At 39.1% G+C, this 12,759-nt stretch overlaps 3 protein-coding genes across 3 annotated transcripts; 2 read left to right on the forward strand and 1 right to left on the reverse strand.

Moving 5' to 3' along the window:
* The first annotated feature begins 111 nt into the window (after positions 1 to 111).
* On the forward strand, positions 112 to 2,059 carry LOC104814902 (UPF0503 protein At3g09070, chloroplastic-like). Its single transcript, XM_010543137.1, has one exon. The coding sequence runs from the start codon at positions 268 to 270 to the stop codon at positions 1,936 to 1,938; it is 1,671 nt and encodes a 556-aa protein (XP_010541439.1). The 5' UTR covers positions 112 to 267; the 3' UTR covers positions 1,939 to 2,059.
* Positions 2,060 to 7,212: 5,153 nt separating this feature from the next.
* Positions 7,213 to 8,880, forward strand: LOC104814904 (transcription factor DIVARICATA-like). Its single transcript, XM_010543139.2, has 3 exons — positions 7,213 to 7,415; positions 7,799 to 8,335; positions 8,434 to 8,880. The coding sequence occupies exons 2-3, from the start codon at positions 7,908 to 7,910 to the stop codon at positions 8,759 to 8,761; spliced, it is 756 nt and encodes a 251-aa protein (XP_010541441.1). The 5' UTR covers positions 7,213 to 7,415; positions 7,799 to 7,907; the 3' UTR covers positions 8,762 to 8,880.
* Positions 8,881 to 9,358: 478 nt separating this feature from the next.
* On the reverse strand, positions 9,359 to 12,730 carry LOC104814905 (beta-glucosidase BoGH3B-like). The gene is made up of 9 exons (XM_010543140.2): positions 12,500 to 12,730; positions 12,070 to 12,274; positions 11,568 to 11,658; positions 11,334 to 11,479; positions 10,997 to 11,240; positions 10,803 to 10,907; positions 10,523 to 10,705; positions 10,162 to 10,363; positions 9,359 to 10,066 (listed from the first exon to the last, which is right to left on the reverse strand). Exons 1-9 carry the CDS (start codon positions 12,660 to 12,662, stop codon positions 9,570 to 9,572), a joined length of 1,836 nt encoding a protein of 611 aa, XP_010541442.1. The 5' UTR covers positions 12,663 to 12,730; the 3' UTR covers positions 9,359 to 9,569.
* Positions 12,731 to 12,759: the final 29 nt, after the last annotated feature.

Here is a 12,759-nt window from a genome sequence, read left to right on the forward strand (position 1 = left end):
ACGAAAAAGAATAAAAATAGTACTAAAGGACGACATATTATATATATATATATATATATATTATATATATATATATTTAAACCAAAAAATTAAAAAAAAACGATGCGATAATAAAAAGGATCGAAATAACAATATAAATAAAGCAGGTGATAATTAAGAGAATGGAAAAGGGTTTAGGAAGGGGTTTGATCACAAAACAGGGACTGCCTCCCTGCGACTGAAGTGACTGACTGACCCCGTGGCTCACTATCTCTGTGCCGCTGAACCATGACCCACAAGCTAAGCACCCGCCGTCGCCGTACAATATGCCACCGACACCCTTCCGACAGACCCACCGCCGGCTTCTGCGCTGCCTGCCTCCGCGAACGCCTCGCCTTCATCGAGGCCCAGTCCTCCTCCTCCTCCGCCGTACAGATCCCTGACCTCCGCCGCACTCGTTCGTACTCTGCACGCGATGCCTCTGCTGCCGTTTTCGAGCAGCCACGTCGCAGATCGTGCGACGTGGGGTCCAGTAGTAGCTCTCTCATTGACCTTTTCGCCGAGGACGACGGTGTCCTGATCCGGATGCCCCGATTTCCGTATGTGAAAGAGGAAGAAGAGGAGGATGTGGACGATGATAACGAAGATGGAGAAGAAGAAGAAATCAAAGGTTTTGACAATGGCAAAGCGAGGAAACTCGTGGTTGAAGATTCTGACGATGGAGGAGGAGAGTCCAAGACGATGAAAGAGCTGATAGATCTGGAACGAGGAAATCATAACAAGAAGAACAACGGCAAGGATTTGAAGGAAATCGCATCGGTTTTGGGCAGGAAGCTGAAGAGATTGTCATTGAATAAGAGGAAAGACGGAAACCTAGATGCTGGTTTCGCCAGAAATGATGAAATCTACGTTCGGAATGGACTAGCAGTAGCCAATGAACACGCGCTTGGACGTCGATCATGTGATGTAGACCCTCGGTTTTCTCTCGACGCAGGTCGGGCGTCGTTCGAGGAGCCTCGGGCATCATGGGACGGATGTCTGGTCGGGAAGACATATCCGAAGTTGGCAACATTGTCCTCTGTGACGGAAAATGCTAAACCCTCTCCGGAGGATAAAGCCAGTGTTAGAGACGACGAAGAGGAGAAAATTCCAGGGGGGACAGCTCAAACTAAGGACCATTACTGGGATTCACAGAGAAGAAGAAGCCTCGATCGATCGAGCTCGATCAAGAGACCGGGATTGCTCGAGGCCGATGAGTTGAAAGCTATATCAAACGCCAAGGTATCACCCGAAACTGTAGGTCTGTTTCATGGCGCAAAGTTATTAGTCACGGAGAAGGAACTGAGGGATTCGAATTGGTATTCAATCAAAAACTACAAACCCGAGAGTGTCCAGTTCGATGGCAAAGGTGTGGATTGTGTTGATGCTGAGGTGAAGCAGGATGGTTTCGGGTTAAAAAAGTCTAGAAGCAAATGGCCAAAAGGATGGAGCATCTGGGGATTGATTCAGAGGAAAACCCTGGAGAAGAAGGAAACCAAAACGGAGAAAAGTTTGAAACTTGAAGGAAATGCGATAGAGGGTTCGTTGGCAGAGTCTTTGTTAAAGCTCAGGAGAGTGGCTAAAGGAGAAGGCAGTGGAAATGTCGGTGAGAAGCTTATCAGAAGCTACAGCGTCAGCGCAAGAAAGTCCTGCGATGGTGTGTTTCATGGCGGGGCCACTGTTCCTAATGGTGGCGGGTTTGAAGGTGGAAGAAGCTCATGCGATGGCTCCATTAATGGCGTCGAGGCCAGAAGAAACTCATGCGAAGGGATGTTTGAAAGGGTAGAGGGCAAACAGAGTCATCTTCTCCAGATGAAGGCCGATGTGGGCAGCCTCGAAAACGGTATGTTTAGATTCTATTTGACGCCATTGAGGAGCCGTAAGATGAACAAATCCAGTAAAAGTAGGCTTCTGAATTAGTACATTGCTGATTTGCGTTGTGTGGTGGTGGATGAATGATGTGAATACTTTGTTGTAATTACTTTGTTTGTGCTATCGATGACATAAAAATGCAATCTTGGTGATGGTCTTCTTTCAAATTGATCAGTTGATGTCACGTTTGATTATTACAAAGGACAATGAAAGTAGATTCCAAGGGTTCATAGCCAGAACATGAAACAAGGACGGCAACTACACAGGACAAGAGGTTACTTCCATGGAAATGAAAAGAAACCCAAGAAAAAAAAAGGCTTACATGATCACTTTTAACGACAGATTCAACCAATGCAGAAGACCCAACATCACATAGTCGATCCAAATGAAAATAACCAAAATCAAAAGTTCCCCTGCAAGTTACTTAACCCTTTCTTTCTCATGAAGCCTTTCCCTCTCGAACTTCTTCTTTTTCTCCATCTCCTTCTGGTAACTACTCCATATAAGAATTGTATACCCACTGGCTTCAAGAAGAACATATCCTCCCTGCTATAATTCGATTTCTCTTCAGGTAATTCTTGACTTGGAATGATGTCAACTCCAAATGGGTTCGCTTTTCATCGAACACTTGATCGACATACCCATCACGTCAAAGACGAAACCTTTGAAAAGCTCCCTCCACAAAAATAGACGATCAAAATGCAGAATTTGATAAGGGGCGTGTGGATGTACTGTACTCCGCTTCGAGATTTCGACGCAAAAGAATCGCAGAAGAGCAAATAGAGGAAACTAAGATCCGGAAAGAGAAAATGGAGGGTAAGGAGAAGTGTTTTCTCGTTTTGTCGAAAGGGTTCCCCATGTTTAGACTTTTAGACCAGACAAGAAGCTAGGCTACCAAAACGCTGTCGTTGTGAGTTTCTTGGGCCTTGGGTCTCAATGAGACTTGAGTGTCGTTGTAAGGCCTGTTTACCCCAATTATCATGGCCTTTTATTCAACCACAAACAAAAATTGAAAATCCAATTAAGGCTTAAAGGTTGGCGTATTCGTAACACCAACGTTAAGTGGTCCTGAATTCAGACGCCCATCCATCGTGTTAAGACAAGCACAAGCCTGGCCCGGGCTGTCCCCATGCAAAAACATTGTGTCAAAAGCTCCATATATATTAGAATTATTTTATATATTAAATTACTAATAAAAACTGAATGTTAAATTACGGCTTATAAATTATAATAACCGATTCTAGCGGAATGAAATCCCAATTCCCACGACACAACACAACACAACAAAATTTATTTGTCAAAAAAAATGTTTTGGTTGGGGAATTGATTCCAAATGTTTTTGGCTGTTTCAATGATTTCGCAAGTCGCATTGTCCCTTGGTGTACTGAAACCTCATTTGTCTTTTATATATATATATATATATATATATATATAAGTTGTTTTCTTTTCTCTCACTTATTCTGTCAAAAAAAACCCTAACTTAACAATAATAATAATAATAATTAACTACATAAATGACAATTATTATATTATAGTAAAATAAAAATGGAATATGCCTATTAATGGTAAATAAGTCTGAAGGTTGGTTGTTCTAAAAATAGCAAACTCTTATTCAATTATTGCCCTGTCGCTGATCTCTAGGTCTCTAACGTTGACACCTCCTTGACACCCCAACGGGCCAAGGCAAAGGAAAAGGTAATTAAATAATTTTAATTTTAATATTTTTAAATTCAGCAGCAAAAATTGTCTACATCATTAATACAATATTCGATGGTGTTTAAAAGATATTCAAACTATTCTTTATGGTGTTCCGTTTGTTTAAAAAATAATATAGAATTATACTTTGAATCATTCTATAAAAAGGTTCTTAAACAAAACCGTAATTTTTTTTATTTATAAATGATGGGTTTAACCCTTAGGAGATAAGTTTCAGCCACACAATTTCTACTGAATCTGTCTATAGAAGATTACAGATCCGAGCAGGAGGGTTGCTAATAATATGAAGATCTCTAGGAATATCTGCTGCTTTAGCCAACTGATCTGCAATTGAGTTTTGTTTTTCAGAATATTTGATTCAATTCCACTTACCAATCACGATTCAAAAAGACATACCATTGTTCCACCAGGCTACGAATTCGAAAGGAAATATGGTATCTAGAATTGATTAAACAAGCCGTGACCTTTGAATCCGTCTGGACTTGAATCTGCGTCATCCTCTACTCCATGCAATCTTTAAAGTAGGGGTGGGCGAACGGTTCGAGTATTTCGGTTATTAATCGAACCGACCGATAAATACCCGAATCGAACCGAACTGAATAAAATTAAATAACCGTTTGGTTATGATTTTTTAAAACCCGAAATAACCGAACTCGAAATAACCGTAAACCGAATAAACCGAACCCGAATTAACCGTATCGAATAAACCGAATATAATCGTTTATCCACATATGTATCACTAGTTAATATACAATATATGTTATAATCTAATTAGAAAAATAGTATAATGATATTGTTTTATAACTATAGTATATAACAAATTGAGATATATAATTTTTTTCTAATTAAATCATTGTTTTATTATTTTAAAATTATTTTATTTTTTATGATTTTTAAATTTTGTGCTATATAAACATTTTTTTGATAAATTTATTTAAAATCCTTTATTTTATTGTTTTTAAATCAAAACAAATTATGACATAAATTTATATTTTGTTGTCTCATATCTTAAGATGTTTATGATTATATTTTGTTTGAATATTTTTTCTATTATAAATGTTTCAAACAAATTTAATATTATAACCGAACCGAACCGAATCTTTATTTGGTTATAATTTGGTTATAATTTTAAATATATAAAACCGAACCAAACCGAAACCGAATCGAACCGAACCGAATAAAATTAAATAACCGTTTGGTTATGAATTTTCAAAAACCGAAATACCCAAACCCGAATTAACCGTGACCGATTAACCCGAACCGAACCGTTCGTCCACCCCTACTTTAAAACATCCAGTACTCCCCAAATTTCAGCTTCAAGAGAGTTACAACTTTCCAAACTGTGTTGGAATCCATAAATCCAATTGCCAGTTGCGTATCTAAATACACCAGCACAACTCGCTTTTTCTATAACACTCACATTTCCATATGTGTTCACAACAATTATATCAAACGGTAGAGGCTCCCAAATAATAAATGTTAACCATCTATTTGGATTATGTCCGACTATAAGTTTTTATCTGTAATTTTTATTTTCTCAATTTGTTGTGAAAATTATGGACATGTTTGGATAATAATGGATTGAACTAATGCATGAGATGAATACATTACTTTTTACTAAGTGGAAATCAAAACTCTAGATGGCTAAATAATTTGTAAATTATATCAACTGTATTAAATTATATATATATATATATATATATACATACTTATTGATTCATATATAAATAAATAGTGGACATTTTTGGTGTAGACCAAAATGTGATTAAGTAATTTAATATATTCTCAAAGTACGGTATCGTACGATTACCAAACAAGAAACAGAAGTTTAATGCCTAAAAATATTATAAAATCCCTTTAACGACATGTTAACAAAGACTTTCTTAGTTGTCCTTGTCAGTATATATATATATATATAGCACAAGGTATCGATGGATTTACGTGACACATGACTGGTATTAAACTATATTTATTCTAATATCTCTATTTTATAATTTTCGTACTTTAAAAAAACTCTCGGAAATATGAACTAATATTTTTAAGAAACGAAATTTATCTACAAAAAAACGAAAAAGAATAATATGCACGGAAAAGATGTTTAATGGCAAAAACTATGAGTATGTGGATATGTATTGAAATAATTCCAGTTTAATTATCTAGTGGGAATACAAAATATTTAATTAATGATTATAATAATGGAGTTTTTTTTTTTACAATTTATTTTTAGGTAACCATAAATAACGATTTATTTTATATTTCAAGCAGGATTTCCATATAATGGGTCATCCGAGGTGTTGTTTTGTCCAAAGCCACAATCGAACGAACACAAATATGCCACGTGGAAGAATCAGGACGGAGGGGGCAAATATCTCGAGATCGTAACAAGAAACCAATTAAAGTGGTAGACGGACCAATGAGCATGCAGTACAGTGGGCCCTACATAAGTCAAGTTGGCCTTACATGTCCCGCCAGTCTGACACACGAAATCCTCCTTGAAATATAAAATAAATCGTTATTTATGGTTACCTAAAATACATTGTAAAAAAAAAAACTCCACTGTTATTATAATCACTAATCAAATATTTTTGTATTTCAGTTTTTTTTTACGATGGTGACGATAGTCGCAGACTCGCAGCCAATTCTATTTATATTAATAATAAAGTAAATAGTTGAGATATTTCCTATTATTCTTTTTTGCGGTTCAAAGTGGATCACCATCATTATTTTTATATTATAGTTGCAATTCAAAAGTTCAACTAATCTACTTCGCCACCAAAACCGATCGGTTCAAATTCTACTTATATGTAAGAATTATAATATAAATTTATATATTATATATATAAAGGTGTATGTGGATTGGATGTATGGTACACTAATACATTATATCTAATCTGGATAGTTAACTCGATAAAATAAAGACGCAAAAGATTTGTCTTGTCCCGAATTCGAGTATCAATTTAACGAAAAAGTATATATTCTAATCATATAACTTACTCCTGGCCCCAAGATTAATCTAGATCTCGGTCCAAAATAACCGAATACAAAAAAAAGTATATTAATATGACAATTAACAATTACTATTCGTCTGTATGTTGATTTGTATTCGAGGGATATAAATTTTGGACTAAATCCGTGATTGATCGCGGCCTTAACTTTAATATTATATATAATACTTTTTGTAATTAATTTAGTCATAATTTAAATGTTTTTAAACCATTATTTTAAAATTATATGGGTTTACTAAAATTTTATATAGACAAACAAAAACATTTTGGTTATAGGACGAAATATGAATAAAAAAATAATTAGCTATATAGAAATTGATTATAAAAAATTTCAAAGATCTTTAACTCTTTTCAATCATATCCTTAATATGATCGATTCTCAACTGAATAAAAACAAACTCAGAGAAAAAAAAGTATATAGGATTCGTAGAAGTATAGTTTTCTTGGGTAATTTTTTGTTGTACGGAATATACTTTCCTTTTTTTTATTTTTATAACGTCGCCAAAGATATAATTTCTATTTTAATTTGAAAGACTTTTGCAGTTTGTATTACGTCGAGTAAGAATACTGAATACCAATCATTTCGATATTTTCCGTATTGCAGTAAATTTTTTTTCATGCGAAAAAAAAAATAATCCGTCATCATTTACTTTCTAGCGAAGGGTTGAATTATAAAATCACTGGTCATCGCACCCTTTCTCTGCGTGTTCCTCCTTTGATGAAGAAATATTTGGAATCTGGTTTCCGATTTCAGTTTTCCTTTCCTTTCCTGGCTCGTGTTCTTCTTTGTGTATTCCTGATTGGGTAAGCTCCGAGGTGGCTGTTTGAAGTTCCTGATTTTACTTTCCTGTCGCTTGTTCGTTTCCCGAGAAAATTTTCTGAGCCCAGATTTCCAAATCCTTACACGAAGCTCAGAAAGCGCGAGCTTTTTAGCTCCACCAAATTGGGAAAGCTTTTTATTTTCCATTTGCCCAGGAAAAACTATTTGAATCCCAAAAAAATCCAGTGCCAGATCTCGCCCGGATTTTCCTTTTGATTTCTCTGAATTTTCTTTCCAAAGGCGGGAGCTTTTACAGATTCCTTGAAGTGGGGGAGGAAAAGAAATTCCGATTTCCGTAAACAAATGTGTCGTGATTTGACAGTGATATTTGTATTATTCTTCTTCTGATACCCTTATCTCTTCCTAGATCTTTCCTTCACTCTCGATCTTTTGACCCGAGAGCCCGAGATTTTCATCCGGGTCAAAAACCCAGAGCCATGTCGCTCTGAGTAGATCGATCGCAAAAGACAGAGGACATGGAGATTCTGAGGCCGACATCGCACGTGACCGGCGGGAACTGGCTTCGGCCGGAGGAGACGGCGAAGAACAGCTCCGCCGGGGCGACATGGACGGCGGCGGAGAACAAGGCGTTCGAGAACGCACTAGCGGTGTACGACGAGGACTCGCCGGACAGGTGGCAGAAGGTGGCGGCGATGATACCGGGGAAGACGGTGAGTGATGTCATCAAGCAGTACACGGAGCTGGAGGCTGACGTAAGCAACATAGAGGCCGGTTTAGTGCCGGTACCCGGTTACATCATGCCATCGCCGCAATTCACGTTGGACTGGACAGCCGCCGCCGGCTACAAGGAATTGAAAGCGATGGGGAACAAGCGGCCAACGGCGGCCAGACCGCCGGAGCATGAACGGAAGAAAGGTGTTCCGTGGACGGAGGAGGAACACAAGTAAGTTTCTTCAGTCACTGTCTTGTTCCGTCTTCAAACCTAAAGATCAGAGATCGCGTGGTTGATCCGTGTACATATATACATATAAACGGGGACAGGCTATTTCTAATGGGACTGAAGAAATACGGGAAAGGAGACTGGAGGAACATATCGAGGAACTACGTGATAACGAGGACGCCGACACAGGTGGCAAGCCATGCGCAGAAGTACTTCATCCGACAGCTGTCGGGAGGCAAAGACAAGAGAAGAGCCAGCATTCACGACATCACCACTTTCAACTTAGACGACGACGAAGCTCACGTCAAAAGCTCCGTTACCGTTAACTCTCCCGCTTTAATAATCCCATGGAGCAATAGCAGTAGCAGTAGTAATGGCCAGTCATTCAATTCCACTCTTTCTTTTCACTCTAGTTACCCTCACATATAATTCCCACGCATAAACAAACGGAGCTGAAAACGCACCGTTTCATCCGTGCATTTGTTCCCAAGTTGTCTCGACATCAAACGCAATGACATTGTCAAATAAAATTTGTCTGTTCGGTTGTATCTACTGCCTTCAGTACTTAGATTCATCGAATAATATCTAACATACTCACATACAATCCTAACTTTTCCAATCTTTTGAAAAATATAATTGATTATCTTTCGGGTTATAAAAAAAATATACATATATACCGAAAAAGTTTCCAACTCATTGGTTAAGAACTTCTTCCTCTATCTCGAAACCTTGGATTCAACCGTTCAAATCATGAATTTTTCGAAACATGTCAGTTTCGTTTGGTTTAACTGTTTCACGTGATTTGTAAACTATTATATATAGAACCAATGGATTTACTCTTACACTGAAGGGTCGTGAGAGTTTCTTTCGTTATATATAAAAAAAATTAACCATACAATGCAACAACTTGATTCATTATTTTTTAACTTGTACACCTTTGATATCCCACTAGCTTTTGCTCTCTTAAAAGTCAATATATATATATATATATATATATATATATATATATATATATATGCACGTTGCTCAAGAAAAGCTCCATTTTAAACGTTGCCGTTTCATGTAAAAACGTTGAATTGCAATCGTGACATGATTTACATATATACTTTGGCCTTGGTGTATGTCAATCAATCAATCAGGGTGTATATATTACGCCTAATCTAGTAAAAGGGATTTACCCCAAATGACGGATATGCCCTTTAATGACGTCACGTTCCCAGAACCAGACCGGTTCGGTTCAACCGGTTTTGATCTTCAGACCAAACCCCATTGGAAACAAAGGCTCGTCATTATACGAATTATTAGCCTCGGCGTTCAACGGTAACTGCTCTACCCGTTTGAACCAGCTCGCCGGTAATTTCCCCTCAAAGTCATAATCCCCAAAAACGACGTCAGTTATCCCTTGGCCCTCGGTTCCCGGAAGCCAAGCCGCGATCACGGCTTCGGTTCTTTGAAGAACCCTCGGCTCCATAACCAAAGGCCTTCCCGAGATCAAGATCGCCAGAGTCGGGATTTTCTCGGCTACTGCTGCTATAATGTCGCTACCATCGAAAGGCAACGTGAGTTCCGAGTTATCGCCCAACGTTTCTGCGTAAGGAGGTTCCCCCACTGCAACAATGGCATAGGAGAAGTCTCGACATGATGATGCTAAGGTTTCTTCTGATGGAGTTTTCTCGTAGATCACTTCAGTTTTGTCCCCAACAGCCACTTTAATGGCGTCCAAGAGTGTTGTCCCTGCAAATACAGTACTCGTTTTCTTCGATATTATCATCATCGCTTCGAATAATACCCGAGATTTCAATAAATGAGATTCAGAAATAGTGGGCTACCAATTGTGATCCGACCGCCTAGACCAAACCATGTTTTCGTCCATCCTCCACATTGATATCCAAGATCGTCCGCATGTGTTCCTATTACTAGAATTTTCTTGGCGTTCCGATCCAAAGGTAGAAACGGGCTACCGCCACTTTTTCCGTTCTTCAACAGTACTAACGATTTCCTAACCGCCTCTCGTGCCAATTCTCTGTGTTCCTGCGTATGTATGCATGCAGATACAACGTTAAACTACAGGTTGTGCTTCGGGCCATTGCTAAAATATCCCAAACTAAACATATGTAACTCAAGTCACTGTCTCGAAATCCATCTCTTAAGTTCAATCTGGTTGTAGTAACTTGGTACGAAAGAACAGACCTTGCAGCCAACGACACCCAACAAAGATCTGTCAGAGAAAGGATTCTCGAAAAGACCCGCAACAAACTTCACTCTGAGAATTCTTTCAACAGCATCATCAATCCGAGCCATCGATATTTCACCTGAATCCACCAGATCTTTCATGTCTTGTATGAACTGTTCGTACTTGAAAGGTACCATCACCTGCAGAGACACAATGGTTAATTCTTGCCCCTCTTCCGTCACCAAAACCGAGAAACATCAATCATTCACTAACATGAGATATCTCAGATTCTAGTACCATGTCTATTCCGGCATTAACAGCTGTTTTTACGCAGTCACGGTAGTTTAAACCTTCCGGTTCACTAAGCCGATCGAGAGCTTCCCAGTCTGAAACCAGAAACCCCTGAAGAAAAAAATACAGAAACTGCCTCAAAACGCCAATTTTTCATTTTATTCAAAGCATATTCGATCGGTTTTTCTTCTTTCAATGACCTTGAAACCGAGTTTATCTTTGAGAACTTCAGTCAAGAGAAAGCGGTCGGCATGGAGTTTACGTCCATTCCAGCTCGAGTAAGAGACCATAACCGTAGAAACTCCCAGAGCAAGACATCTCAGATACGGAGCCATATGGATCCTCTCCAAATCTTCGTATGAAGCTATGGTGTTCCCTTCGTTTATGCCTTTATCCGTACCACCATCTCCAACAAAGTGTTTCGCACAGGCAACAACGTTGTTCCTACCATCCACAACCAACAAATATTTCGATGATTAAGTTATATATATGATTATATATAATTGTAATAATTCATATATATATATATACACACACCTTCCTGCAACAAAAGGGTAACCATGAGGATGTCCCTCGGGCGGCTCGCCTTGCAAGCCTGAGACAAGGGAAGTCATCTCATTAACAATAGCGGTGTCGTCACTGTAACACTCGTAGCATCGTCCCCATCTCGGGTCTCTCAACACCTGTTTGAAAAGGACGAAAGAACAAGATCGGTCCTTTATCCTTTGCGATCATACATTCCTGTACGAATTTACGCCTACAAGAACTTACGGCCACACAAGGAGCAAAAGCCCAGTGAACTCCGCTTGCTCTTACTTCAAGAGCAGTTGCGGCCCCGATTCTTCTGACCAATTCTGCATCTCTACATTTAATCCAAAAGGAAGGATGAGAAAGAAAATAAAAAAACCTCTTTCACAAGAGATTGCAATGAAGAAACGATGATTGAACCACAAGATTTAAACAAAAGCCACACCCTTTCCTTTTCATTTATACATTAATAACGATCAATGGCATGAATCTAAATCTGGAAAAAGGATCTAAATCAAGTTACTTTCAAGCAAGTTCAACCGAAACATACAATATCTAGACAAATGTTGAACATCGTTGGAGATTCGGGTCAATATGTATATAGTAAAAATACAGAACCGCAACCAAAGTCGAAAACTTGTTTAAGCAATGGCATCTTTAAGTATCGTTTCCACTAAAAGTTGAAAGCTTTCTATGAAAAAAACTTCAACTTGGAACCCTAAAACCCACAGGGAATCAAAAGGACCTGGTGGAGCCGAGGCCGATGTTGTGGGGGAAAATGGTGGAGCCGAAGACGTTGTTGTTGCCATGGACGGCGTCAGTGCCGTAGATGATAGGAATCCCCAAACGCGACGCTAACGCGGAACGCTGGAAGCCGTCGATCATGTCCGCCCAGTCCGACGCCTTCGCGTCCTCGCAAGGGGCACTTCCGCCGGCGTTCAGTATGCTACCTGCAGCAGCAAATACATACATGACATGTGAATGACAAAAAATCCGAAACCCAAAGGGAAAACAAGGATCAATTTTTGACCTTTTGTTAAAGAAAATAGAAAAGGAGTTCATATTCAGCTGTTGAGTTGGGCGGCACAACTATGGCAGTTCCAAATCTACCAAGAAATTCTTCTTTTCCTCCCAAATTTTTACCCAAACTCTTACACCAGAGAGAGAGAGAGTACCGATGGAGAGATCTCTGATGGCGGCGGGAGAAGCGACGCGGCGTTCGATCTGAGTCATCTGACCGATCTTCTCCGGCAGAGTCATACGAGAGAGAAGGTCCTTCACACGCGCCTCCACGGGCGCGTGTGCGTTTCTGTAAACGCACGACGCCTCGCCCACCATTCTTTCCGATTCTTCGCTTCGGAGACTCCGAATTCACCTCTGAGTCAGCCACTCTTATATCCGACAAGCTGGATGACACGTGGATCCTCCATATCCA

The sequence above is a fragment of the Tarenaya hassleriana genome, unplaced genomic scaffold (assembly GCF_000463585.1).
Source record: "Tarenaya hassleriana unplaced genomic scaffold, ASM46358v1 Cleome22, whole genome shotgun sequence".
Lineage (NCBI taxonomy): Eukaryota > Viridiplantae > Streptophyta > Magnoliopsida > Brassicales > Cleomaceae > Tarenaya > Tarenaya hassleriana.